General features: G+C 54.6%; 9 protein-coding genes across 9 annotated transcripts; 7 read left to right on the top strand and 2 right to left on the bottom strand.

Annotated features, from left to right (window-relative positions):
- Nucleotides 1-31: 31 nt before the first annotated feature.
- BO95DRAFT_448586 (proteasome maturation protein) lies at nt 32-801 on the top strand (the record flags this gene model as incomplete). The annotated part of the gene is made up of 2 exons (XM_025587882.1): nt 32-473; nt 564-801. Coding segments are annotated over 2 exons (507 nt in total), but the record flags the coding sequence as incomplete, so codon positions are not given.
- A 553-nt stretch (nt 802-1,354) lies between these two features.
- BO95DRAFT_47487 (uncharacterized protein) lies at nt 1,355-2,619 on the bottom strand. The gene is made up of 2 exons (XM_025589818.1): nt 1,941-2,619; nt 1,355-1,884 (listed from the first exon to the last, which is right to left on the bottom strand). The coding sequence occupies exons 1-2, from the start codon at nt 2,446-2,448 to the stop codon at nt 1,592-1,594; spliced, it is 801 nt and encodes a 266-aa protein (XP_025436125.1). The 5' UTR covers nt 2,449-2,619; the 3' UTR covers nt 1,355-1,591.
- Nucleotides 2,620-4,959: 2,340 nt separating this feature from the next.
- BO95DRAFT_469585 (uncharacterized protein) lies at nt 4,960-6,401 on the top strand (the record flags this gene model as incomplete). Its single annotated transcript, XM_025589450.1, has 3 exons — nt 4,960-5,197; nt 5,280-6,196; nt 6,264-6,401. 3 exons carry the CDS (start codon nt 4,960-4,962, stop codon nt 6,399-6,401), a joined length of 1,293 nt encoding a protein of 430 aa, XP_025436124.1.
- Nucleotides 6,316-7,327, top strand: BO95DRAFT_47403 (uncharacterized protein). Its single transcript, XM_025589771.1, has one exon. It carries the CDS (start codon nt 6,427-6,429, stop codon nt 7,219-7,221), a length of 795 nt encoding a protein of 264 aa, XP_025436123.1. The 5' UTR covers nt 6,316-6,426; the 3' UTR covers nt 7,222-7,327.
- BO95DRAFT_47436 (putative MFS monosaccharide transporter) lies at nt 7,219-9,603 on the top strand. The gene is made up of 4 exons (XM_025589795.1): nt 7,219-7,514; nt 7,568-7,675; nt 7,735-8,275; nt 8,333-9,603. The coding sequence occupies exons 1-4, from the start codon at nt 7,418-7,420 to the stop codon at nt 9,183-9,185; spliced, it is 1,599 nt and encodes a 532-aa protein (XP_025436122.1). The 5' UTR covers nt 7,219-7,417; the 3' UTR covers nt 9,186-9,603.
- A 1,484-nt stretch (nt 9,604-11,087) lies between these two features.
- On the top strand, nt 11,088-13,372 carry BO95DRAFT_337380 (uncharacterized protein; the record flags this gene model as incomplete). Its single annotated transcript, XM_025581945.1, has 3 exons — nt 11,088-11,750; nt 11,801-12,774; nt 12,823-13,372. Coding segments are annotated over 3 exons (2,187 nt in total), but the record flags the coding sequence as incomplete, so codon positions are not given.
- A 787-nt stretch (nt 13,373-14,159) lies between these two features.
- On the bottom strand, nt 14,160-15,690 carry erg8 (phosphomevalonate kinase; the record flags this gene model as incomplete). Its single annotated transcript, XM_025583271.1, has 2 exons — nt 14,160-15,297; nt 15,365-15,690. The coding sequence occupies 2 exons, from the start codon at nt 15,688-15,690 to the stop codon at nt 14,160-14,162; spliced, it is 1,464 nt and encodes a 487-aa protein (XP_025436120.1).
- Nucleotides 15,691-17,939: 2,249 nt separating this feature from the next.
- BO95DRAFT_469581 (pentatricopeptide repeat protein) lies at nt 17,940-21,767 on the top strand (the record flags this gene model as incomplete). The annotated part of the gene is made up of 1 exon (XM_025589449.1): nt 17,940-21,767. One exon carries the CDS (start codon nt 17,940-17,942, stop codon nt 21,765-21,767), a length of 3,828 nt encoding a protein of 1,275 aa, XP_025436119.1.
- Nucleotides 21,768-22,400: 633 nt separating this feature from the next.
- Nucleotides 22,401-24,841, top strand: BO95DRAFT_377660 (pyridoxamine-phosphate oxidase PDX3; the record flags this gene model as incomplete). Its single annotated transcript, XM_025583272.1, has 5 exons — nt 22,401-22,473; nt 22,565-23,576; nt 24,033-24,170; nt 24,264-24,372; nt 24,593-24,841. The coding sequence occupies 5 exons, from the start codon at nt 22,401-22,403 to the stop codon at nt 24,839-24,841; spliced, it is 1,581 nt and encodes a 526-aa protein (XP_025436118.1).
- Nucleotides 24,842-24,847: the final 6 nt, after the last annotated feature.

Here is a 24,847-nt window from a genome sequence, read left to right as displayed (position 1 = left end):
CCCGGAACAACCAAACTAACCACCCCCCAAGTCCCTCCGCATAGCCCCGCCGGCCGCCCACCCAACCTCAACCAGCAACACGACGACCCGCACGCCCTCAGCGCACGTCTCGCTCCCTCACCCGTCGAAGGGCGCCCCCTCGGCGCCGGGGCTGCCCGACACGCTCCGGAACAACCTGACACTCCCAGCAGCCCGGGGCCCGCCGTCGGCGCAGACGGCGACGCCCAGCTCGGCCCACCCGCTCGAGGCGCGCCTGCTGGCCTGGCGGGCGACCCAGGAGGCCCTGAAGATGGAGTCGCTGCGGCGGGCGTACGGCATCGCCGAGCCCATCCGCCGCGGCATGGAACTGAAGATCGTGCGGGATGGGTCGTTCCGCCCTACCGTCATTGGGGGTACGCAGAACAACGTGCATGAGGATATCTTGGTGCTTGGGGGGCGGGATGCAGAGGTCGGGTGGGAGGATATCTTTAAGGGTAAGTCTTTCCATGGTGGTAGGGAAGGGCAGAAGGGGGGAAGGGGCGAAGGGTGGAAAGGTACAGCTGCTAACTTTTCTTGAACTACAGGCGACGAGTTCCGTGAACCCCCGACTTTCCATGATGAGATGGAGAAGAGATTGCGTATGGACTAGAGCATAGATTGCTTTGGTTGGGACTAGGGTTGAGGGTATTCGTGCTATGGTATTTTTTTAGGTTTCTATGTTCTTTAACGGTTCGACTGAATGGGATTGTGTTTCAGATTCTATATGACGCGGTGGTGCAGTCAGCGTCGGTGGCAGTAGCCTTTCACACAGTAAAAAAAGGACTAGCTACAATCCAAGTACGCATGGATCTGCGGCGATGGAAACAACAGTATGGTTCATAATATATGTGCAGTTGTGGTAGTTTGTACATCATGTGATTCCCGGGCGGTCGCCCGGCAAGACACTATTGTGAACATCTGAACACGCTTCAAGACAAACCGGCGCCGTGTACCACAGCGGTACATATCGAAAGCCCGCTGAACGGAACCCCGCCTCAAAGTTCTGGTCCGCAACCACCACCCGCTCGAGTCCACGGGTGGTCTGATCTTGGTTCAGAGGCAAATGATAACGACATAAGCAGAAGGTGGAACGCTGCATCGACCAAGAATAAATGCTAACAAACGGCCTGCCAATTGTGAGGGAGGGTGAAGACGGAATATCAGGGTATATGTGAAGCAGATAACAAGTATGAGTGGCATCAAGCGACTCGATAGAAATAGAAGCTGGTGAGCGACCGATAACACCGGAACAGATGACTTGCAGGGCACGAGCAATGACTGCTGCTGGACCCAGAACGCTAGAACCAGCCGGACGCCGTCTTTGGCGCACAGCGCAGGTAGTTAACCTGGTGCGCCGCCTTTAATGCCGAAGCAGATAGACTAGGTATCCTTGGAAAATCCCAGAAATGGCTTATAGCCATAGGAAATATGATCAACGGCAAGGGATAGAATACGTGGCTTTGCAGATGACAGCATGAGAGGACGACGTCATAGAACCCAAGGGAATTCATCCCCTTGTGGTAGCCGCTTTCCGACACGGGGACCTTCGAGGCACCAAATCGAAAACCCGTGCTCATTGAATGATGCAGCGACATCCAGGGCTACGCTCGCTGGATTCACGTTCACGGGTGTATTGGGCCTTGGCTCCCTTGGCATCGTCTTCGTCCACGATCTCTTGGGGCTTTACGGTCATGTGCACCACATTAGGAGCATCTCGGTTAAATCGGCAGTCTAGAATAGTCAGTATGGAGACACGATTGAGGCTCGTAGGGACTGCCGTACCTGATAATGGGGACTTGTCGTCCAGGAGCTTTCCAAAGGAGATCAATCGAATCGAACTAGGCGAGGACGGCCGTGTCTCCCATTCTAGCAAGACCAGATTGTCAGCCACCAACTCTAAAGCGCAGGAGCGGTTACCATACCTTGTCGCCATTCCCTCCAGATCAGTTCCTTCAGTGTATACACGCTCATGGCGAAAGGATCCAGGTTTTCAACATTGACTTGTTGCTTCTTGAGATATTTAGCATCAATCTTGAACGGGTGCCGGGAGCCAGTGATCAACAATAGAGTGATGACTAGCTGTGGTCCCGAGTCGTCCTCTTCCTTTACATTCTGAGGGGAAGCCTCGCCCGCGGCTACTGGAGCTTTCAGTTCACCGTGATCGCCAGCCGATGCGCTGGCAGACGGAGCATCGCTGGGGTTCTGCTGCGAGGCATGTGTTGCTGTGGGGGCTTCGGCGACATTTGCTGATTTGCCATCTGTCAGACTCAGTTCCTGGGTCTCATCACTCGTACTGTCCAGGCGTGGAGTAGTATTCAAGACCTCTGTGGACTCCGATGATAAACCGGGGACAGCAAGTTGTAGAGGTTCGATGGGAGGAACCGGCGTAGTGACCGCCGGGTCGCCCTTATTGCCCGTGCTGTCCGACATGATGACGGCGATTGTATAACTTGAAATGCGAGATAACGCTGATGAAAGCAAAGCGACGTGTTGAGTTGAGAAATTGCGCGCGGAGAAAGACCAGAAGCGAAGATGGTGATGATTATTTCTCCGGTAGATCCGGGGCGTGCGACCGACGTCGTTATTGGAGGGGGGAAGGCGGGAGACCCTGGGGAGGTTTCAAGGAGAGGGAAGATAACGACGAACCCAACAGCGCGCAACCCGAACAGCGACAAGAAGGGAGGGGGGCCCAAGGGGGCTAGACTAGATAAGAAGCGGAGAAATCCAAGGACGGCGCGAACAAGTGACTAGAACTTCGACCGGTTGAAGGAGATGAAGGGGGCCATGCGACCCGAGGGAGGCGAAAAGGGGACGTGGGGGGGGTTGATTGAGGAGGCGGGCAGTTGGCGTAGAGGAAGGGAGGCGATGACAGCAAAAGGAGGCAGACAAAACTCTAAAGTACGCCTCCTGAGGGACTCAAACAAGACAGTAGGTTAAAAGATATATACTAAAAGGTTATAAAAGATTGCCAATAAATAGAGTGGGAGTAAAGAGTCACAAAAGAGATCGATAGCGGATCGTGGGTGGATGATGGTGATAGTGGTTCGTCAGTGACGATGAGGTGAGGGAAAGGGAGGGAGAAGGAGAGAAGAACCGCCCCCGTGACTGCCGGAAAGAAGCGCAACTTCAAGACGGGAGAAATTAAGGAAAGGGGGGGAGGGGAGAAAGCCTAGAGTCGATGTTCCAGGCGGGCGGCGATCCGGTTGGGCGCGCCCGGCCTCAAACGGAGTTTAGTCTAGTCTGCCCAGTGTCTACCTACGGAGTACCAATTTGTCAGTTCAGCATGTTTCGGTGGGCCAGATTCAGATTCACAGATCGTTTCAATCGATGCTTCGCTGCCTGTTCTTCTCCTTCTTTTCGGCTTCTCTCGGACTTTCTGTAATGACAATTATCATGATCTATTCGACAAAGTCCAACAGTCCCTGTCTGCCGTTCTGGAAGATTAGAGTGGCTGGCGTGCTGTCAGAGATCCTGCATCTACTCCAAAAGCGACACTGACACTGACACCTGTCAAGCTCGTATGTATCGGTGTCAAACTCGCGCTGGGCCTCCCTCATAGTATCAATCGACTATCGTCAACAATATGCATATTACAGACGTCTCTTGATCGCTGCAATACCCAGATACAGACCGTGGACGTGGTGCAGATCTTGATACCAAGAACCAAACTGGGGAATCGACACCGGAAGACCCGCTACGAGGCATTGCTTAGCTCTCGTCGTTACTATATATATCCCACAACGACGACCTCGCCTAGCCTTCAAGTACTGTATGAAGTACGTAGAGCATTGCTTCCAGCCCTCGAATTGGACCCTGATTGCCGTGAGAAACGAATGAGTCACATGATGATTCAGATCACAGCTGAAGCGGCAGAACGGATTTGAATCCATTCTGGGCCACCAAAACTCCCGAAGTCACGCCATGGCAATGGCACCATGCATTCTTGGTTGACCTCCTTATCATATTTCTCCGACTGTCGCAGAACATACGGAAGAGGCCTTGGTTCTATCACTACCGAGCATTGATTTACCAAGGCAGAACAAGACCGATGTTCTTTTTTGCCTCCATGAGGAAAGTTGACAGTGACACTAGTGTCTAGTATGGACGCTAACCCTTGTTGTTCCTCCAGGGCTCTATTCGCTTACTGAGTAGATGATCTTCGTCCAAAAGTACTCCCCCCTCTTTCAATAGTTGCCACGCCTGTTTTCTCCGCTCTAGACCGATGGCTGTAGGCGAGAACCGTTCTTATCACCATCGCCTGACCCGTTCACCATCACGAAGGGACTGCGCACGTGGACGGTCTGGCTTCTCACACGAACACGAGAGGTTAAATCTAGATCCATGAGTTCTGCTTCTCAACACCCCGCCTGAATGTTTGTGAATATGTCAGGCAATCCATGGGTGTTGCTTGGTCTTGTATGTGTTTGAACCATCCAGTGACCGGCCCTCCCAATCAGATCTATGTGACATCATTCTTGCCTTAATCTTCGTCAAAGACGATCATTGTCCACAATGATGATCAGAGCTGGAGACCAACCTTCCAACTCGACAAACACGAGGTATTTAACTGTAGGACTCAAAGAACGAACATCGTATCCGGAGAAATCGATGGCATCCAAGCCGCGAGCACTTTAAATTAAGTTACGATTGATCCTTCGGACGCGGTGCAGGCGGGGGTCGGCTGCAACGATCAAGCGGACAGCAAATGATTTCGACCTGTCATGCAATAGTCTAGAACCTGATATCCGTATGTGTTGACCGATCCTTACTCAGTCCTTTCTGATGTAATGGGCTGATCTTCATCCTGATATAAGTTGAGGTCATATGGCCACACTACAATGTCATATAACGGAACGCAACCATCAAGCATACTGCATGCTTCGCCAACCAACACCATCTATCGCTCTCAAGTTCCAGCGAGGGGTTGCCCTTCCCAAGGAAATGCTTCGATCGCCATTCTCGACACCGCGCAAGTCGACCCAGGAAGTCCCCATTCAAGGCGATGCCAGTGGCCTGAGCCTGGAATTGAATATCACCGAGCCAGCCTTATTCGCCCCGACCTTATCAGACAAGCCAGCAGTTCTCCGTGGTGAATGTCGATTGACGGCGAAAGAAGCTGTGACAGTGAAGCGACTGACCGTCAACCTGCGCGGTACAAGCCATATCGTGTGGCCACATGGTGAGAACAATATATGGTTTCTAGAAACTAGAAACTTCCCTCCGGAGTTGGCTATTTGTCTAAACTATAATTGCTTCAACAGGTATTCGCGAACGCCGTACGGTGACCGACAATACATTGATACTGCTTGGTCCCGAGGCGACAGACCCGGTGCTTCCGTGTTACCTTGACTCAATTCAGGAAACATCGTCATACCAACAGGCGCACAAAGGGACCACCTTATGGAGTGCGATCTCGGCTAGAGTGGGATCGAACGGGCGTGAAGAGCAGGACACAGGGTCTAAACATCAGCGACTGACACCCGGGACCCACACATTCAAATTTGAGATGGTCCTGCGCTCCCATCTGCCTGAATCTATTCACATCCGGCAGAGTGAGGTCCGGTACTGGATCCGAGCCTCCATTGAACGACCGGGCTTCTTAAATCGCCCATTCTCCTGCAGCAAACCCATTACCGTCGTTCATTGTCCCGCAGAAGATTTCGTGGACGATGCTGAACCGATATATGTCGCTCGCGCTTGGAAACATCTTTTACAGTCGGATATTCTAGTCTCGAGGCGAGGGGCACCTCTTGGGGACTCCTTACCTGTCATCGTGTCATACACAGAGCTGGGCCGCGCCAAGTTCCGTGGGCTGCAAATATTTGTCTCGGAAGATGTGCAGTACCACCAGCGGGATGGTCTAACTTGCTGCAGTGGCCCTTTCAAACGAAGCCTAGTTTACGAGAAAATGGCAGGACCGGTGTCAACGACGGCGTTGAGACGAGCCGACACGGAAGAACACCCAGCATACATTGAGAAGGACGATTATATCACCGCCAAGGCGGTCGGGGATGCCGAGGCACGAAGCCGATCGCCGCACGATGGCGACACGGAACACACCGAACTCAGTCTCCAACTTCCAATACCCGTTTGTCATCTTCATTCTGATCCAGCAAGGCCACAAGGCATGCATTTTGACACCCGGTACAAAAACGTTCGAATCATCCACTGGCTTGAGGTAAGATGATGCGGTTTTTGTTGGCCTACGAATTATCCCCTAGACTAATCGGTGGCACTTCTCATAGTTTGCCTTCCTAATGGCCAAGCCCGACAATTTGAACCCGAACAATGAGCGCATTGTGCAGAAAGTTGCCCACGTCCCATTGGCACTGCGCTCTTGTTACGCTCAGCAAGCCAATGCTGCGCTGCCGGCATACTCCTAAGACGGTTTAGGTTGCAGCCAATAGTATGATCGGGAAAGCTTCGGAAAGATTCCTGGTTGGACTGCTGCAAGAAATCTCCAGTCGTGTTGAAGCTTACTCGTGGCCGTGGCCTGCATCACAGCACCTGGGCATGAAGGCCCGTGGGCGTGTGGGAAGTGGAGCCCGTGAAAGAGGAGTGGGTACTCAACCACCATTAGATCGTGAAAGGGTCCCTCAAACTTGGCTTTCTTTGGATAAGAAGCTAAAAAATCTTCAAGAAGATCCAGCGAGATTCTTGCAGGCTTGCAGCCATGGCAGCATCTACACTTTTACAGGCCTTGCCGCCACCGAAAGAGTGGGTACCTTACATTTCCGGATAACATCCAGTGGGTCGTCCCGCTTATCGGCCGCTGTGCAGTTACATCATTTGCTGTCCGTTGACGATCTTTCCACCTGGAATGCATCATTCTCACATCATATCTCATCCCTCCTCTACCCTCCTCCGTCCGAAACCACCACATACTTCATCCCGAAGTCCGTTACCGAACGGGCTTCACGCTGCTTCGGTAAGCGGCGCCCTCTTACTGTTCTTAGTGTTGTCCCACTGCCTGCCCGTCGTAGCGAGGCCCCCCCGGTGATGTCAGCTGGGGTTGAACATTCGGAAAAACATTTCGAAAAGGAATGCCCATGGGACGGTCAGGGTCATGGCATAGGACGTGGGGAGTGGAGGGCCACCTCCAAGGCTCCAATCTTTTCCCCATGGGTAACCTTCTTTGGATCAAGCGTAAAAGGTAGCGAGCGCTCCACCGCTCGTTGCCGCATGCAGTACGCAGATTCTTAAGTTCACGTAGTCCTCTCGCACTGCTGGCATATTCTTTCAAATCTTTAATCTTCTCTTTATCTCTCCTTCCATTCTCTCTTCATCCCCTCACTCTACTCCTCCTCCTCCTCTTCCTATTCATCTATATACCCCATTTCTCCCCTGGGTTCCACATACAAGTTTCTATCATTCTGGCATCGTAACATTCTTTCTCATCATGGCGCCTCCCACATATGCCGGCTTTACGGGCCGGCGACTCGGCCTCGCGATATCAACAATTGCGACTATGGGCTTCTTGCTCTTTGGTTATGACCGTACGTAATTTCTTCAGGCCTTTTATGAATCTTGAAGCTTACAGTCTACGCAGAGGGTGTCATGTCAGGTATTATCTCTGATCCTGCTTTCAACGACATGTTCACTGCCACCAAGGGTGATTCGGTCATGCAAGCAACGGTTACTGCAGTCTATGAAGTCGGTGAGTGACTTGAGCTGGGTGCCAGGTCAGCGACTAGCAAGCTAACCCGCAGGACACAGGCTGTCTCTTTGGTGCCATCTTCGCCTTGATTTGCGGTGAAAAGTTGGGGCGGCGTCTTATGGTCATCTGGGGTGCAACCGTGATGATCATCGGTGTGATCATCCAAGTCACTGCCATGCCCAATTCGATCCCACTGCTGCAGTTCATCTTCGGCCGTGTGATCACTGGTATCGGCAATGGTATGAACACGTCGACTATTCCAACGTATCAAGCCGAGTGCTCCAAGACTAGCAACCGTGGTCTTCTTATCTGTATTGAGGGAGGCATTATCGCCATTGGAACCATGATCGCTTACTGGATTGACTATGGAGCCCACTATGGTCCCCAAGACCTGGTCTGGCGCTTTCCCATTGCCTTCCAAATCTTCTTTGGGCTCATCATCATTTTCGGCATGTGGAAACTTCCCGAGTCCCCTCGTTACTTGATCGCCCACGGCAAGGTCGAGGAAGGTACTCGGGTCCTTGCTGCCCTCGCAGGCGAGGAAATCGACCACCCCCACGTCCAGCTGGAGAAGAATCTCACCCTGGACTCTGTCCGAGCGTAAGTGGCCTCGATGATGGATCTGCAGATGCCTTGATAACTGACCTTACCCTCCAGGTCCGGAAACTCCCATGCTAAGTTCAGCGATTTGCTTACCGGTGGTCCCTCTCAGCACTTCCGCCGCATGCTGGTCGGTTCGTCATCTCAGTTCTTTCAGCAGATTTCTGGCTGCAACGCGGTCATCTACTACTTGCCCGTGTTATTGGAGGATTCTATCCACCAGTCCCACAACTTCGCGCTTCTGATTGGCGGTATTAACATGATCTGTTACGCAATCTTCGCCACATTCTCGTGGTTCTTTATCGAAAAGATCGGTCGTCGCAAGCTGTTCCTCGCCGGCAGCTACGGTCAATGCGCTGCGATGATCATCGTCTTTGCCTGTTTGATTCCGGGCGATGCGGAGAGTGCTAAGGGAGCTATCTTTGGATTCTTCCTGTACATGTGCTTCTTCGGTGCTACATGGTTGCCTCTCCCATGGCTCTACCCTGCCGAAATCTCTCCTCTTAAGACCCGGTCCAAAGCCAATGCGGTGTCGACCTGCAGCAACTGGCTTTTCAACTTCACCGTGGTTATGATTACGCCTGTGATGGTCAGCAGTATCGGTTGGGGAACTTATCTTTTCTTCGCCGCCTGGAACGCCCTCTTCATCCCTGTCATTTGGTTCTTCTACCCCGAAACCGCCAACCGCAGTCTGGAAGAGATCGATTTGATTTTCGCCAAGGGCTATGTCGAGAAGATGAGCTACGTCCGTGCGGCCAAGGAGCTGCCCAAGCTCACTGATAATGAGATCGAAGCCAAGGCGGCCGAATATGGCATCCTCGGTGACGAGGAGAAGGCTGAGGAGCGGATTGCCGAGAAGAACCCTCCCCAGTCTGAAGAGTTTTCCCAGTTCCAGCCCACTCAGCTGTAAGGGGAATTGCAGCAGCGCATGAGAGTTTACATTTATGATGATATGCCTCGCAACATGAATTATATACCTCTTTGTTGTTTGTTCTCTGATTTTTGAAGTGTTGCCGAGGCCAGTTGCTGGCCAACCTTGCCTACGTGTCCTTGCCTGGTGCAGGATAGGTGCGTGCGTGCGTGCGTGTGTGTGATGTGTTGGGCTCATCCTTCGTCGATGCATAGGAGCTAGAAAAGGCTTCAAAAGCGAAAAAAGTCTCTTTTCTGGACAAGATTTCACTGCTACGAGGTGGGATGTGGATATCAAGCAGTCATGGACTCGCCTGTCTTGTCCAGGGATACAGGTTATAGGTGTGGTCATGTATATACCAGTTTTGCGTTTTATGTTCTGCTTCAATAGAGCAACTACTAGATTCCATCTTCATTGAGATTCTTTCTCTCCTCAGATCCGTCCATATGTCCTAGTAGATAAACCTCCCATTGATTCCTTAATCATCCCCACTCCTCAAAACAACCAAGTTGGAAAGAGTACCGAGTCCACACACAGACTACAGCAAGATCTTGCAAGACCTCAGTGCACTGCATGCGGCGACACCCGACCGGATAGATGGTTTTTGTTTCGACCCTTCCAAGCTTATCTCTGGCCCAAGCATGCCAGCGAAAGTTTAATTTTTTCGACATTGCCCAGGCTTCTTCATATCGACCATCTACGTATAGAGAAAGAAACCTGCAGTTGCATTTGCGACGAATCCTTCATTGCAACTCTCCACGGAGTGAGATCACCCATGTGATCTACAATACAAACAGCAGCACGCTAAGTTACGTCAGTGTCTTCAACTCTTCCAGACGGATGCAGTTCAGGACGTGGCCAGCAGCGCAATTAGACTCGGGAGGGTCTGTTTGCTCTGGAATGGAAAGATTCGTGTGGAATGCTGAGGGTGGTAGGTTTTTACTTGCAGTAAGAAAGACTGAGTTCAAACTTTGTTGGTTGGTTTTCTTAGGTCCAGTCGTCGCATTAAGCCTTCTTGGTCTTGGTCTTGGTCTTGGTCTTTTCTTGGGTCGGTGTTGTTGTTGCTTGCTTGTTTAGGTTTTGGCTTGCCAAGTTTCTTCCCTGAAGGGGTGAAAGAGAGAGAGAGAGCCACGGCAGCCTCGGTACGGTGCATGCGAGTATGTGCATATGCCAGCTCAGATTGGAGGTAAGGAGGGGGTGGAGTGTGTCTTTGTCGTGTACATGATGGTTATGTCTTGATTTGAGTTGAGGGGGAGGGAATCTGGGGTCACAGATTTCATGATATGGATTATGTTGTTCGTTCGTCCCTGGGTTGTCCCCGCGATGGTTGATATGTGGTATTGTACTGTACATACTTGACGGTGTAGAGTAGTCCTGTGATATTAAAGGAGGGTAACAGCCTTTCATATCGTATAGGATGATCGTGAGGTCTGAGTTCGGTCCAGTGAGATACTAAGGATTGGCCGGTGCCTGCACTCCTTTAGGGTAAAATGAGTCGACCTAACGCCTGGCAAGAGGTGATTATGATTGAGAGAGATAGAGATAAGATGAGACAGTCAATTGTTTGAATCACAAACATTTATGATGACTATTTCGACACTTGAGAAGTCACTGCACTACTAGGTATACTGAAGCACTTGCCGAATTCGACCGTGCAGGCCGGGCCGGGACACAAGACACGTGCTGTCAGCGGGACCGAACCCGAACGGCGATCTACACTAAGCACTGGGAACTACGAACCACCCCGTAACCTAGCATTGGATATCACCAATTCATGTGATTCAATCCCTTTACTCTTCCCAGAGTGGGTCGGATCTATACTTCATCAGAGCATGGCAGGAGCCCTGGATCCTTCAGTCCCAACAAAACATGAATCGGCCAGCGCCTGAAGCAAGCACGGCCGATTCCGAACCTCGCAAACGCCGTCGGCCGGCCAAATCATGCGAGCAGTGTCGCCAGCGCAAAGTCCGATGTGACCGCAATGTCCCCTGTGGTCCCTGTAGGCGCTCGCGGTCCTCAGTGGACTGTTCATATCGGGAGAACCTCCGTTCCCCGAGCCCAGTCGCGATTGAGCAGACGTCCCTGCATGCGACGCAACTGAGTGCTTCGACTGCGGGTCCAGCTAATCATGTCCTTCAGGAGACGCAACCACCAAGTCTGACAGCTAATGCGACTGTGGCATCACTCTATCACCCTGAAGTAAGGAACTCAGTAAATGGACTAGTTCACACACAGGACCCGCCTGCCAATTCGCAACACGGTTCATCGGTTCGTCAGCTCCAGGACCGGATGCAACGTCTAGAGGCGCAGCTGGCGAACTCATCGACTGGGTCGGATCAATCTCTGGAGCGAACCTTGCGAGATCTGTGCTGCAAGGTCCAGGCATTGGAGGAACGGCTGTCGTCGCAAGCCACGCATTCTACCCCGAGAATGGAGCCGGAAAGAGAAGGGCATGGAAGGCAGGAACAGATGTCGACTATGCCTTCGACACCTCTGCGGCTGGATGCGAAAGTGAGAAAGATGAAGCTGTTTGGTCCGACTCATCATGTCTATACATTGGAGAAGGTATGGGGTAAACCTGACTCCGTGACGAGCCGTAACTCATCAGCTAGCAGCTTCACATGCTCGGTTCCCTCGCAGGCAAAGACCCGCAGTCTGCGTATCCGGAGCGCAAAGCTGAACTGGCGACGCTCATCAAGGAATGCCGGAACCTCCGCAAGTCAGTCAAAAAGAGACAGTCTCTGAAACCGAATGACCCTGTGTCAGACCTGCTCAATTCGATACCCGCAAAAGATGTGTGCGACGAATTGGTGCGCTGTTACATGGACACTTTCGAGCCTGTGTATCGAATCCTTCACTTGCCGAGTTTTCGAAAGGAGTATCATCGGTTCTGGAAGGAACCTCCCGCCAAGGTCACGCCTTACCTTGTTAAATTGACCTTGGTACTCGCTATAGGGACTACATTTCATCCACGGCGAAGCAAAGCAGGCACTGAACATGACTCGCGGCTGGTTCAGTCCTGGATATACGCAGCTCAGTGGTGGCTCACTGGGCCAACGGAACGGTTGACATCGAGCCTAGAGGGTATTCAGGCCGTTTGTCTGCTTCTTCTCGCCCGTCAGATGGGAGACCTGGGACCGTCTATCTGGCTGTCACCGGGGTCTCTTCTGCAGGCGGCCACGGCCATGGGCCTGCATCTGGACTCTGCCAGATTTCCCAGCCTGTCACCCTACATGGCCGAAATGCGTGCACGTCTATGGACAACCGTTCTAGAGCTCACAATCCAATGCTCCCTGGACACCGCTGTACCACTGATCATCCCCGCTTCATCTGACAGCAAACCCCCTTGCAACCTTAACGACAAGGACCTTGACCCTGACATGAAACAAGCAACCACAGCCCGACCCATGTCCGAACTGACGGACTCCTCCATCCAATTGCTGCTTCATGAATCCTTCTCCCTCCGTGCTGAAGCCGTCAACCTCATCCATGACCGTTCAAATCTGACGTTCACCCAAGCTATTCAGCTGGGTTCCAAGCTCCGTGATGTCTGCCAAACCCTAACTAATTTCTTCTCCTCCCATATCCTGTCCCCCACTACCCCTCAGCATCCACAACAATCCCAGCACACCAACAGCGACCTCCACCCGGCCTCCTTCCACCACAAATTCCTTGACATGATCCTCCGCCGATACATCCTCCTCCTCCACCTCCCATTCATGCGTGAAGCAGCCACCAACCCCCAGTATCATTTCTCGCGCAAAGTCTGCCTCGAATCTGCCATGATCATCGCATCCTACGCCAGCACCCTGACTCTCCCCGCCACCACCGATCTCGACGCCTTCGCCCGTCTCCTCATCTCCGGCCGCGGCTCGTTCCGTGGCCCCTTAAGCCTGGAACTTTTCTCCATCCTCGGACTAGAAGTGATTACCCAACTCGACGAATCCCCTCCTCCTCCTCCTCCTCCTTCTTCGCAGCCCCCCGCCTCCGCCGCCACCTTGACAGCAAGAGCAATGACTCGAAACCCCCTCGCCGAGCTCGCCCGCGCCACCCGAGCCCCCCTGATCCAAACCCTCGAGCACATCCGCGACCAGATCTTCCAGATCATCCGCCTCGGCACCCCGAGTCTCAAGCGCTGTATCGTCCTCTCGGCGATGTTGGCGCAGATCCGCGCCATGGAGACGGGCGACTCCGTCGAGGAGGCCGTCGGCGCGTCGCTGGTCCTCAGCCTGAAGGAGTGCTACGCTGCGTTGCAGAGCTTTGCGGCGGCGACGGCGCACGGAGAAGGGGAGGTTGCGGAGGTTGCGGCTATGATGACGGGAACGACGGCGGTGGGGTCAAGCCTGGGAAGTCCGTCCGGGCTGCCCGGTTTGGAGTTGAATGCTGTAAGTTTCTTCTGGTTTCTTGCCGGTGGTGGTGCTGCGTGGTGAGAGGGAAGGGAGGGCAACGCTGGGTGTGTTTGGAAGCTAAAGCTAATTGCGGGTTTGTGTAGGATCTTGATCTTGATATCGCGAGTTTGTTCTATGCGTCTGGGTTGGGAGATCTGGAGGATCTCGGGTTCTAGATTGTTCGGATACCCGGAGAGCATATGTGGTGTGGGGTGAGGAAGGGGGGCAGTGTGACGCCGTATGGGCTGGTACTCTACGTTGGTCTGCCTGGAACTTGAAGCGAATAGCAAGGCCCCAAACTGGAAGGAACGCTGCTCCTGGGGCGAGAACGAGCTGTCCCTTTCTGGAAGGAAGAGAAGAGAGCTGGAGGAAAACAACCCTCAATATTCGTGGAAATTAAGATTTATGTAAAGTAAGGGCAAAGACCAGTTGGCGCCTGAAGAATTAGATAATGTCTGATATTCATGTGGACCATGCGTGCCTGTCGTGGTACGATAGTGTTCCTTCGTGTTTCGTGCTTCGTCCTTTCGTCTGGAGTATCTACGAGATCGGTAGTGATGGGTCACTCGCTCGTGATGCACCATCCTCAAACCCACCCAGAATACTGGTCCAAGCCTTCATTCTGCACTCCAGCCGACCCGTGCCGGACGCCAAGCAGCCGGACAGTACCGATCTTCCCGCCGAAGTCATCCTCCACCTTACTCTCCCACGAGGCGAAGGAGTCCTCCAGCCGCTTGATGACCTCGGGCGAGTCCTGGATCAGCACGGCAAGGGCATCATACCCACCGGCGCCGGGGACGACACCCCCGACGACGCCGTCGAGGTCGGAAATGGCGTCGAGCAGCTCGGTCTGGACCTTGGGCTCGATCGGCACGCCCGACTTGGCGGTCATGCTGCGGATGTGGCCGCGGGAGCGCTGGATGAGGTTGCGCACCTCGCCGAAATCAGCCAAGGTGTAGCCACTGCTGCCGCTGTCCTGGTTGCCGGCGGCGGCGGCGGCGTTCTGGGAGAGGGTCTTGAGCTCGTGGCAGAGGTGCTCGTTGTTGGTCTGCAGAGCGGTCCAGAGCAGGTCGGCCTCCTGGGGGTTCTGCTTGCGCCACTCCAGCACCTTCTTAACCATGGAGGGCGAATTCGAGCCGCATTCGACGTCGCAGAGGACCATCTGCATGCCGCGCGGCAGCTTCATGCCGAAGTCCAGGCACTCCGTGTCCCAGCGGTGGGCCGGGTCGACGTCCTCGACGATGGCGAAGAGGCGCTCCTCGAAGCCGGGGGTGGCGGCGTCGCCGACGGATTCGAGGATCGACGGCGAGAAGCGGCGGTAAAGGCAGGAGCCGTAGATGGCGGCGGCGACGTCAAAGCCCGAGCCGACCTTGCCCTGGGCGGCACAGTGGGCCGCCTGCGCCAGGTTGTGGAGCTTGTCGCGCGCGGGACCCAGGTCGTCGGGTTGCAGGGTGCGGTGGATGACGAGGGCGGAGACCAGCGCGGTGACCAGCGCGGCGGAGGATCCCAGTCCCGTCTTGTGTGCCTCGTGGAGGGGCACGCCGAAGTTGACGAAGCGGCCGGGGGACTGCAGCCCGGAGATCTTGGAGAAGGCCGTCTCCGAGTAGTAGTCGTTGTCGGCGAGGATGGTAATGGAGAGGGAGCCGAAGTCTTTCGATCCGGCGACGTAGCTGATGTAGGTCAGGGCGTAGTTGAGCGAGGTCTCGACGAAAGGGTTGGGCCGTCTGGTTCATGGAGGCAGGGATTAGCTTGAGAGGCTCCTGACTGACAGTTTCCTGGGGAGAGTTTTACCCCTGGCCCTTCTGTATCACTTTGATCCCACCGCCATTCTCGCACCGGTGTACACCATACTCCCAGACTGCGTCGACGAATTGTGGGGACCGAACCACGACGATGTCTTCACTCTCCTTGCTATCTGGTGTGCTCTCCGCTTGTCCTGACCCCGTGGATGAGCTCTTCCGGTGGTATTTTTTCAGCTGTTCGACAATGACATGGATGCGAGCGTCGAGGGCGAAGACGGTGCCTGTGTAGTTACGGTCGAGGACCAGGTAGCCGCCGGTCAGGAGGACTTTGCCCGGGGCGGACACCGCCGTGACGGTCGGAGGGATGTAAGACATGAGGACGCTATGGTCGTGTTGTGGATATGCTAAATCGTGGGAAGGGAGGTCATAGATCGTGGGGCAGGTTCAAGAGTACTATGAGAAGGAGCAGTGTCAACAATGGAACCAGTTCGCCTTAGGCTGTAGTGTGGGGGGAACGGACCGGAGCTATACGACTAATGGGAGTAGATCGAACTATTTACATACCGTTTGCAAACTGACTTATCACGGACAAGTGAGGGGGGTCAACTGAATGGTCAAGATAGAATGGTGAAAAGGCAAAACAATCAGCTTCTTCGCAATGGATCCGTTTAAGGGAGAGACGATCTTTGTGACAAGCCCCGCCCCGGTAGTCAACTTAGATTGATGAGGGGTTCAATATGCAGTCAGTTCATGTTGCTATCTGCAAATTCGCCCGGGTGTGACAATGCTTGGAGCTGGAATTAGGGTGAAGGGTGTTTAGTCCATGTCAGCAAGACTTCAAGAATCGTCTCATCATGATTCTCTCAAGGTCATCATTCTTTTCTCTCCATTGTTGACTCTGGGATTAACTGTTGCTGGGCGGATCTTCCAGTTGGAAGACCAGTGGTGAATTGTGGCTGGTTCTGTGGCTGGTGGTGGGCTGGATTCACCCACTGTTGATGCCTGCCATTCCTGGTGTCAATTTGCGGCAGCCTGTCCTCTTACCCCATCAATTCATCTCATCCTTCCACGCTTTACGTTACCAGGCATGCTTCTACGCACATGGTACGAGCAGAGCATCGAAGCTACTCACAACTTCCGTTACCTGGCTAATGACCGACCACGGACCACTATCTCAGCTGGGAATACTCCGTACAGTTGGTTACGTGGAAGGCGCAGCAATAACGGCAGCTGCCTCACCATGTGAATCTTACTGCATCCGGGGGCTTCCATCCATCCTCTTTACATGACTTCGAGATTCCAAGGACGCCCACAAACCAGGGGTGGTCTCGAAAAAAAAAAACCAGAAGAGCGTTTATCGGGCACAGTGTCACCGTCACCGAGACGGCGAACAGTCCACGGAACGGACAGACGGAGATTTGGAACGGATATAACAATCGAAAGCCTTTCGTATCCGTGGCCAAGCGGATTCCAGCGATGTTCGGTGCTTCGGCCAGCCGGGAATCCGCGCCCCCCCCGTACAACCAAACCATTCGGAGGCCAGCCTGCAAACTCCGGGGGGGGGACATTGCGGCCCCTGCGAAGAAAAAGAGCCGGAAGAACAGTGAGTCACGGATTCACGGCCAGGGGTCCAGCTCTGCTTCTGATCCACCCGATTGGGTCAGAGTTGCAATCCGGGGCCGCAGCGAGAACTGAGAAAGTCAATGAGGCCACCTGACACGCGGAATCCTTCCCTATGCTCCCCTATTTCGCCTCAGGCAACGACCATTCTCGAAACCTGACGTACCTTCATCTAGTGGCGATGGTTCCTTTGCTATTTTTTGCAACACAGGAAGTTTTTTTTTTTTTCGCGCACCATCATTACCTAGTTTGTTGCTCAAAACAACAGTTGTCCTGTTCTATCAGATCAGCGACTGCACGCTGCAGGTTGACGCCTGCGCTACTTAAATCCCGCAGTACGAAGTGCAGAGACAGTAGCTACATACATGCATATATCAAACGCGTTCTATAGACTAGACCAATCCACCCACCAATGCCACAAAAAATTCCAGCTCAGGGCTCCGTTTATCGCTGAAATCCTCCCTTGGAACCCATTCTCAGACCTATCAAAAATCCATTGAAAAAGCCAATCAAAGTGTGGAATTGCATTGGTCAGCACGGAAGTGACAAAAGTACCTATGCCCAAACAGGCCAAGTGGCAGTGGGATCTGCGCTAGACCCGATTGAGTAACCCCGGCGATACCGATCAGTTTCTCTCCCCGGGCTCTGAAATACCGATCAATTCCCTCTCCCAGTGTGGCCTCGTACTTTTCTGTTTGCTCTTCATTCACACACAGGCTTCAAGCCACTGATTATTTTTCCCTTTCGCGATCATCCCCTTCCTTCTTTTCCCGCGCGTTCTTTTGGCGACCAGCAGTCGTCAAATGAACCTGCATAGTTATAATTATTTTGATTGCAAGGTACGAATTACCCGATTGGGAGGCGGAGAGTCGGAGGCGAATAGTTGTGCATCAATCACGATAAAGAAAAAAAATTCGGGGGGAAAAACAACAATCAACACAGGACGCTGCTGACTTCAATTCCAGCATTGCCTCTTCCCTCTGAAGAGGTCTCCCGCAAGATAAATGGTCTTCAAGCCGTTCACCCACCTCGCGCGCCAGAGTTTCACCAAAGCCTTCACACATGGCTATGCTCAGTCGGTAGTTGCGGCCTCGCAGTCCTCGTACGCGTCGTCGACTACATTAAACACCCTTTCCAGTCAGCCCGCCGCCAAGTTCACGAGAACAACTCAATTACAGAATGTCTTCCAGCCCTCTAGCTCCGGTGCAGGCGCCAAGGCCAGCCAGGGAACTTCCGGCTCTGGGGATCTGGGTTTAGCGGCCTACTACGCTGCATGGCAACATGCTCAGCAAACCGGAGATGATAGTGACTGGAAGCAGCTGCAGATGCGGAGGAGAATCGGTTGGAAGCCTACGTTGAACGAAGAAGAAGGAAAGACGAAGAACGAAGCCAGCCTTCCATCCTCGGACTCCCAATTCCACGAGTCACCTCACATCACCAAAGCCTCCGCCAATGACGATGTCAGTGCTCAGGTCGAAGAAGCCGTTGCCCGCGAGATCCAGATCCAAGAAGAACAAGCGCAGGCCGAGGAGGCTTCCGAGACCAAGGACAATCTCGACACCGAAGCGTTTCCCGATTTACCCGCCGATGTTGCTGCTGTGGAGGATGCGAACGTCGAGCAGTCTCGCATTGCTTCCGAACATATCGTCGAACTAGCCAATGGCAGGAAATATGCGGATATTCCGGGTGCCTTCGCCGCTATTCTTCGGGATGGATTGACGCCGACCGTCGGGGCCTACAATGCCCTGTTGGAGTCGGCGATCCAGCTCCATGGGGACACTGCCCAGGCGATCCAGAAGGCTCTGGACATCTACTCGGACATGCTTCGTCGTAGGGTAATTCCCGATGAGCAGACCTACCAGACTTTGGTACAGCTTTTCGTCGTTCGCGCCCATGATGCCATCAAGTCCAAGGATCTCTTGGAGCAGGACCGTGCCCGGTACGGTGGTATGGAGGAGCCTGGCAAGTTCATGCTACACTCCAGTGAGTTGGAGCAGGCTCTTCTTGCCGAGGATCACTCTCTTGCCATTGCCATGAAGCTCTTCCGCACTGCCACTACCCGTCACCCCGAGTTCGTTTTCGCTCTCGACACCTACCGCTACCTGATCACCGCGTGTGCCAAGGAATGTCTGGTTGAGGACATGGTCTGCGTTTACGCCCACATGGAAACACACAAGGTGACCCCACATGCCTCGATTTTCCCGGCCATGATTGATGCTTTTGCTTCGACGGGGGACTTGAAGAGCGCTGTCGAGTGCTACAACGAGTACAAGGCTCTGGCTGTTTCGGACGACAACGGCACCTTTAGTATTGTTCAGCGCTTGGATGGGCAGGTCTACGCCGCCCTGGTCCGTGCTTACCTTTCCTGCGGAAAGGAAGAGCAAGCTCTTCGGTTCCTGGAGCGGATCCAAGAGTCGTTCCACGATGTGACAGAAAACCGTGAGGCCCGCCAGGACGCCGTCGAATCGGTAATTGCTGAGGACGGATTGGTGCGTCATGCCCTTAAGTCGGGGGAGCACGGTCGGGCATTGGAGCAAGCCAAGACCCGGTTGCACGATAACGCGCTGGATCATGCCATGTCGCAGATCTGCATCGCCGCGGCGGATGCGGGTAATCTGCAGACAGCTTCCGAAGCATACGATTCTCTCCCCACCGACATGAGCGTCCGCCAGAGGCCCGCGGTCTCGTTGCTGGCCCTCCATGTACGTCAAGGCAATGTGTCGGCCGCCCGGACCCTGTGGCACGCCCTGAACACTGCCGGTCAGGCAACCCCGGACATGGTCCAGCCGACCGCTATGTATGCAGTCGCCCTCGTGAAGAGTGGTCAGATCGAAGAGGCTCTGGTCGAAGCTCGTAATATGTTTGCTCGGATTCGCAGTACCTCGACCGACTTGACCCTCAACCATATTCGCGAACAGGTCAACGAAAGTCTTCACCTTGTCGGTCGCGTTCTTGTCCAAACTGCGGCTGTTCTCTCCTCTCCAGCTGCCATGTCTCTCATGTGGTCAATGGTTGAGAATGGCGGCCTCATTTCCCCGGTCGCTGAGCATGTAGTGGCAAGCTTGGGTCCGATCGGCATTTCCCAGTTGAATGCCCGCGACCTCATGCTGGCTCTCCAGGTACAGGCTGGTATGCTTCTCAACAACAGCGCGATGTTCGACGTGGCTCACCCCATCCGCTTCGCCCACATGCTCGACCTCGCTCTGGCCACTGGCCTGCCGATGGATGCTACCACCACCCAGATGGTCGACCAAGCCGTGGGTAAGCTGTTCAACAGCCGCCCGGACATGGTTAAGAGATGGCACGATCATCTTGCCATGACCTCTAGCCCTTCGTCCTTCGTCAGTGGTCGTCACTCTCCCGGATCCGATCTGACCTCGATGACCCCTGTGTCCAACGAGGACTCATTCGACCCCTATGCCTACGCCACCGATTTCCGCGGATCTTCGATCATCGCTGATGAACTGGAAAGCACCACCGGCCAGCTAGAGTCTCACCTGAACGAGGCTCTCTCTCGCCTCCGTACCATGCGCCGCAGCGGCCGTCACCCTCGCTACATCACGTACGCCAAGCTGATTACTTCTGCGACGAAGATCAACCGCGTTGATCTGGTCCATGAGGTTTTGAGCATGGCTCGCCGTGATGTGCCTTTGCTTCCCCAGTACAATGCCGTCAAGTACGGTTGGGTTTCCATCTTGGACGCGATGGTGGCCTCGTGCCTGAGCCTGGGCGACCGCAGCCAGGCTTCCAAGTTCCACCAAGAGCTGCTGGAGCTTGGCTCTGCACCCTCGGCCAACACGTTCGGTCTTTACATCACGACCCTGAAGGAATCGACTAAGACATTCGACGAAGCGACCGAGGCTCTGAAGATCTTCCACCGCGCCGTTGCGGAGGGTGTTGAGCCCACATCTTTCCTGTACAACGCTCTCATCGGAAAGCTCGGTAAGGCTCGTCGGATTGATGACTGCCTGCTGTACTTCGCCGAGATGCGCGCCAATGGAGTCCGCCCGACCAGCGTCACTTACGGAACCATTGTGAACGCTCTCTGCCGTGTCAGTGATGAACGGTTTGCCGAAGAAATGTTCGAAGAGATGGAGTCGATGCCTAACTACAAGCCTCGCCCTGCCCCTTACAACTCTATGATTCAGTACTTCCTCAACACCAAGCGCGATCGCAGCAAGGTCTTGGCCTACTTCGAGCGCATGGTCACTCGCAAGATCCAGCCCACGATGCACACCTACAAGCTGCTCATTGACGCCCACGCCTCTTTGGAGCCCATTGACATGCCCGCGGCGGAGAAGGTGCTTGAGACCATCAAGGCTGCCGGTCAGCAACCTGAGGCTGTGCACTATGCTTCCCTCATCCATGCCAAGGGTTGTGTGATGCACGATATGGAGGCTGCCATGGACGTCTTCCGTTCCGTGGTGTCGAACCGCAAGGTGCGCGTTCAGCCTTGTCTGTATCAAGCCCTCCTCGAGGCCATGGTCGCCAACCACCAGGTCGCCCGGTCCGAGGAGATTGTGAAGGACATGGCTGCTCGTCGGGTTGAGATGACCGCCTACATTGCGAACACTCTCATCCACGGATGGGCTGCGGAGGGTAGCGTGGACAAGGCCAAGACTATTTACGACAGCATTGGCATTGAGAAGCGCGAGCCCAGTACCTACGAGGCCATGACGCGTGCGTTCTTGGCATCGGATGACCGCGAGGGTGCCGCCCGCATTGTGCAGGAGATGCTCTCTCGGGGCTACCCCCCTGCTGTGGCCAGCAAAATCGCTGATTTGGTTGGGACTGGTGGTGCTACTACCGTCCCTGCCGTCGCCGCTCTCTAGAGTCGACGACATGAAAAGTTGCCTTCTATCTCGTTTCCGATCAATCTTTCGGTTGGTCGTTTAATACTATCTCCAGGGCTGGATCCCTGTCTTTGGGCTGACTCCAGCCGATGGTTCCGGATTGAACATATAAAAGGGGGCAACTTGATGACTGGGGATGGGTTGGATTTGCATCTAGCGTATGGCATTGGCGTTTACAGGAATGGGATTGGGCGATGTATATACCATCTTGTTTTGATTTCTTTTTTTTCTTTTTGTTTCTTTGATAGAATACTCCCACCTCTTCTAGTGTCTATGCAATGGACATATAAATGACTCACCAGGGAAATGTGCTTAGGTGTACGTAGTGTGTAAGTTGTGAGGGGTTAAAATGAGTGATTAAACCGAGTGACGTGACCCGGCGGTGCTCTCCGTTTGCCCCGCCGTCCTCCGCATTCTCCCTCCGTCTTCCTCCCTTCCCTTTCCTGCAATGCAACTTGGTTAGTCGGTTGTGCCAGCATTCAGTCTATGTCTTTCGCTAGGTTATCTGCACGCCTGACTGTTCTCCATCGTCATTGTCGTCTTTCTACTGGCCAAAGCCAACTTTCCACCACCTACCGTGCTCAATTCTCTATCAATACCATACGATCAGCCATGAACATTGACTCACCGGACGGGGTCAGGTCCCCCAGCGCCGCCGACCCCAAACACCCCAAGAAGCTTATCTGTACGTCTCTTGTGCTATCAACCTCATTCCCACCATCAAGCACACCCTTCATCCCCCCTCGCCGCAAACCCCATACTGACGTCCACAAAAGTCGCACCAGGCGACATCGAAACCCCTCCCCCTCCCTCAACTGAAAAACCCCTCCCTCCCGCCGCCGCCGCCGCCACCCCCGAAACCTCAGCAGCCAACAAACAAGCCACCCAAGAAGAATCCGCCGCAGTCGCAGCCGCAACTGCATCTGCCGCATCGGCCCTGCGCACCGAGACCTCCACGCCCACGTCCGCCACCGAGCAAGACCTGGTGGCGCACGCGGCGCGCGCCCACCAATTCGTCTCGAACCCGCCGCTGACCGTCTCGCAGCTGCACCCGACCAACCCGCTGCACCAGTTCCACTCGTGGTTCCGCGACCCCCGGCTGCTGCCGGCCTCGGCGCCGGAGACGTGCACCCTGGCCACGGCGGCGTTGCCGTCCGGCCGCGTCAGCGCGCGCGTCGTGTACCTGAAGGAGCTGGATGAGCGCGGGTGGACGGTGTACAGTAACTGGGGCAGTCGGGAGGGGAAAGGGCGGGATGTTTTTGGGGAAACAGATGAAGAGGATGATGGGCCGCGGCCGATTCCGGAGCCGGGGGCTGGGGCTGTGGACGAGGATTTGCAAGGGGAGTTTGGGGGAGGCGGGGGCAATCGCTGGGCGGCGTTGACGTTCCTTTGGTCCGGGTTGGAGCGGCAGGTGCGCGTCGAGGGCCTCGTGGAGCCGCTCTCGCGCGAGGAGAGTGAGCTGTACTGGCGCACGAGGGAGCGGGGCAGCCAGATCGGCGCGTGGGCCAGTTGGCAGAGCAAGGTGCTGTGGCGCGCGGAGCCGGAGACGCTGCTGGAGCGGCGCCGTAAGAGTCTGGATCCCACGCTGCATCAGGTGCCAAGGAATGTCGAGGAGAGGGATATCGACGATGGGCGCGCGGTGTTGGAGGAGCGCGTGCGCGAGGTCGAGCGCCGCTTCGAGGGCGTTAAGGAGATTCCGCTGCCGCCGTTCTGGGGCGGTGTGCGTCTGGTGCCGGAGTCCGTGGAGTTTTGGCAGGGTAGGAAGAGTCGCTTGCATGACCGGTTCAGGTATGTGAAGGTCGGGGAGGAGGTGGGGGCTCCTAGATGGCGGATTGAGCGGTTGTCGCCGTAGATTTGGGGAGATTTGGGAGCATTAGACGAAGAGCAATGCGTTAGATGAGATGAGATTATGGTTACGATATAGTGCATGAGGTATAGCCATGAAGACTCGATGCTGTTTTGGTCTTGGTACTCTTTACGTTCTCTCTACAACTGATTCTCGAGTTGTCAATAATATGGACAGAAGGTGGGTGAACTGTAGGTCCACGTTACGTCGAGCATCTCCCAATGCGGCAACATGGATCGATCAGATAAGATAGAGAACCTCCGATAACCAACGCCCCCTTGTCGGCGCGCCGGCTCTCTCCCTCCACCAACAAACCCATAATCTCTATGCGTATACAATGACCTTTGACCCTTGTTGACTAATATCCATAATTCTATATACCCATCTATACTACCCAGACATACAAATCGCAAAATGCCCGACCCATCCCCCGACCCCACACCTAAACCCACCACCACGACGACAACCCCCGGCTGGATCCTCCTCGCCCTCTCCAGCGGCGCCTTCGCCGCATTCAACGGGCTCTTTGCGAAACTGTAAGCCCTGTCCTGTCTCCACCACTATCCCCTCACTCCATAACACCCCCCCGAAGAAGAACGAGAGGAGGACTAATGTTTCGCGACCAATAGAACAACCGACACCCAAACCACCACCTTCGCCGCCTCCCTCCTCCACCTCGTCGGCAGCACCACCACCAACCCCGATGACCATCCGATCTTGATGCTGGCTATTCGAGGGGTGCGTCACCTTACTCCTGCCCTGCCCTGCCCTGACCTGCCATGTCCTGCCCTAATCCCATTCCTGGATCCTTTCCCCTTGCCCCTCGCCCCTTGGCCCCCATCCCCCACCTCCTCCCCCACGGATCCGATCTCGATACAGTATATCGAACCCTCCGCGTAAACAAACACCAAGCTAACTCCCTCCCCCGCCTCCACCGGGATTACTGGAGCGTTAATAGATCTGCCTCGCCCTCAACATCCTCTGCAACATCATCATGTGGGCGCTGTTCACGCGGGCGCTGACGGCGTCGCCCTCCACCACCAAGGTGTCGATCACCAACACCTCGGCCAATTTCCTGGTGACGGCCGTGTTGGGGATGGTGGTGTTCCGGGAGGCCGTGGGCGGGCTGTGGTGGGTTGGGGCGGCGATGATGGGGACGGGGTGTATTATTGTGGGGATGAGGGAGGAAGGGTCGGGGGGGTCGTAGGGGGGG

The sequence above is a fragment of the Aspergillus brunneoviolaceus genome (genome assembly GCF_003184695.1).
Source record: "Aspergillus brunneoviolaceus CBS 621.78 unplaced genomic scaffold BO95scaffold_139, whole genome shotgun sequence".
Taxonomy (NCBI): Eukaryota; Fungi; Ascomycota; class Eurotiomycetes; order Eurotiales; family Aspergillaceae; genus Aspergillus; species Aspergillus brunneoviolaceus.
The sequence above is the reverse complement of the archived record's forward strand: the minus strand, read 5'-3'. Positions and strand labels throughout refer to the sequence as shown.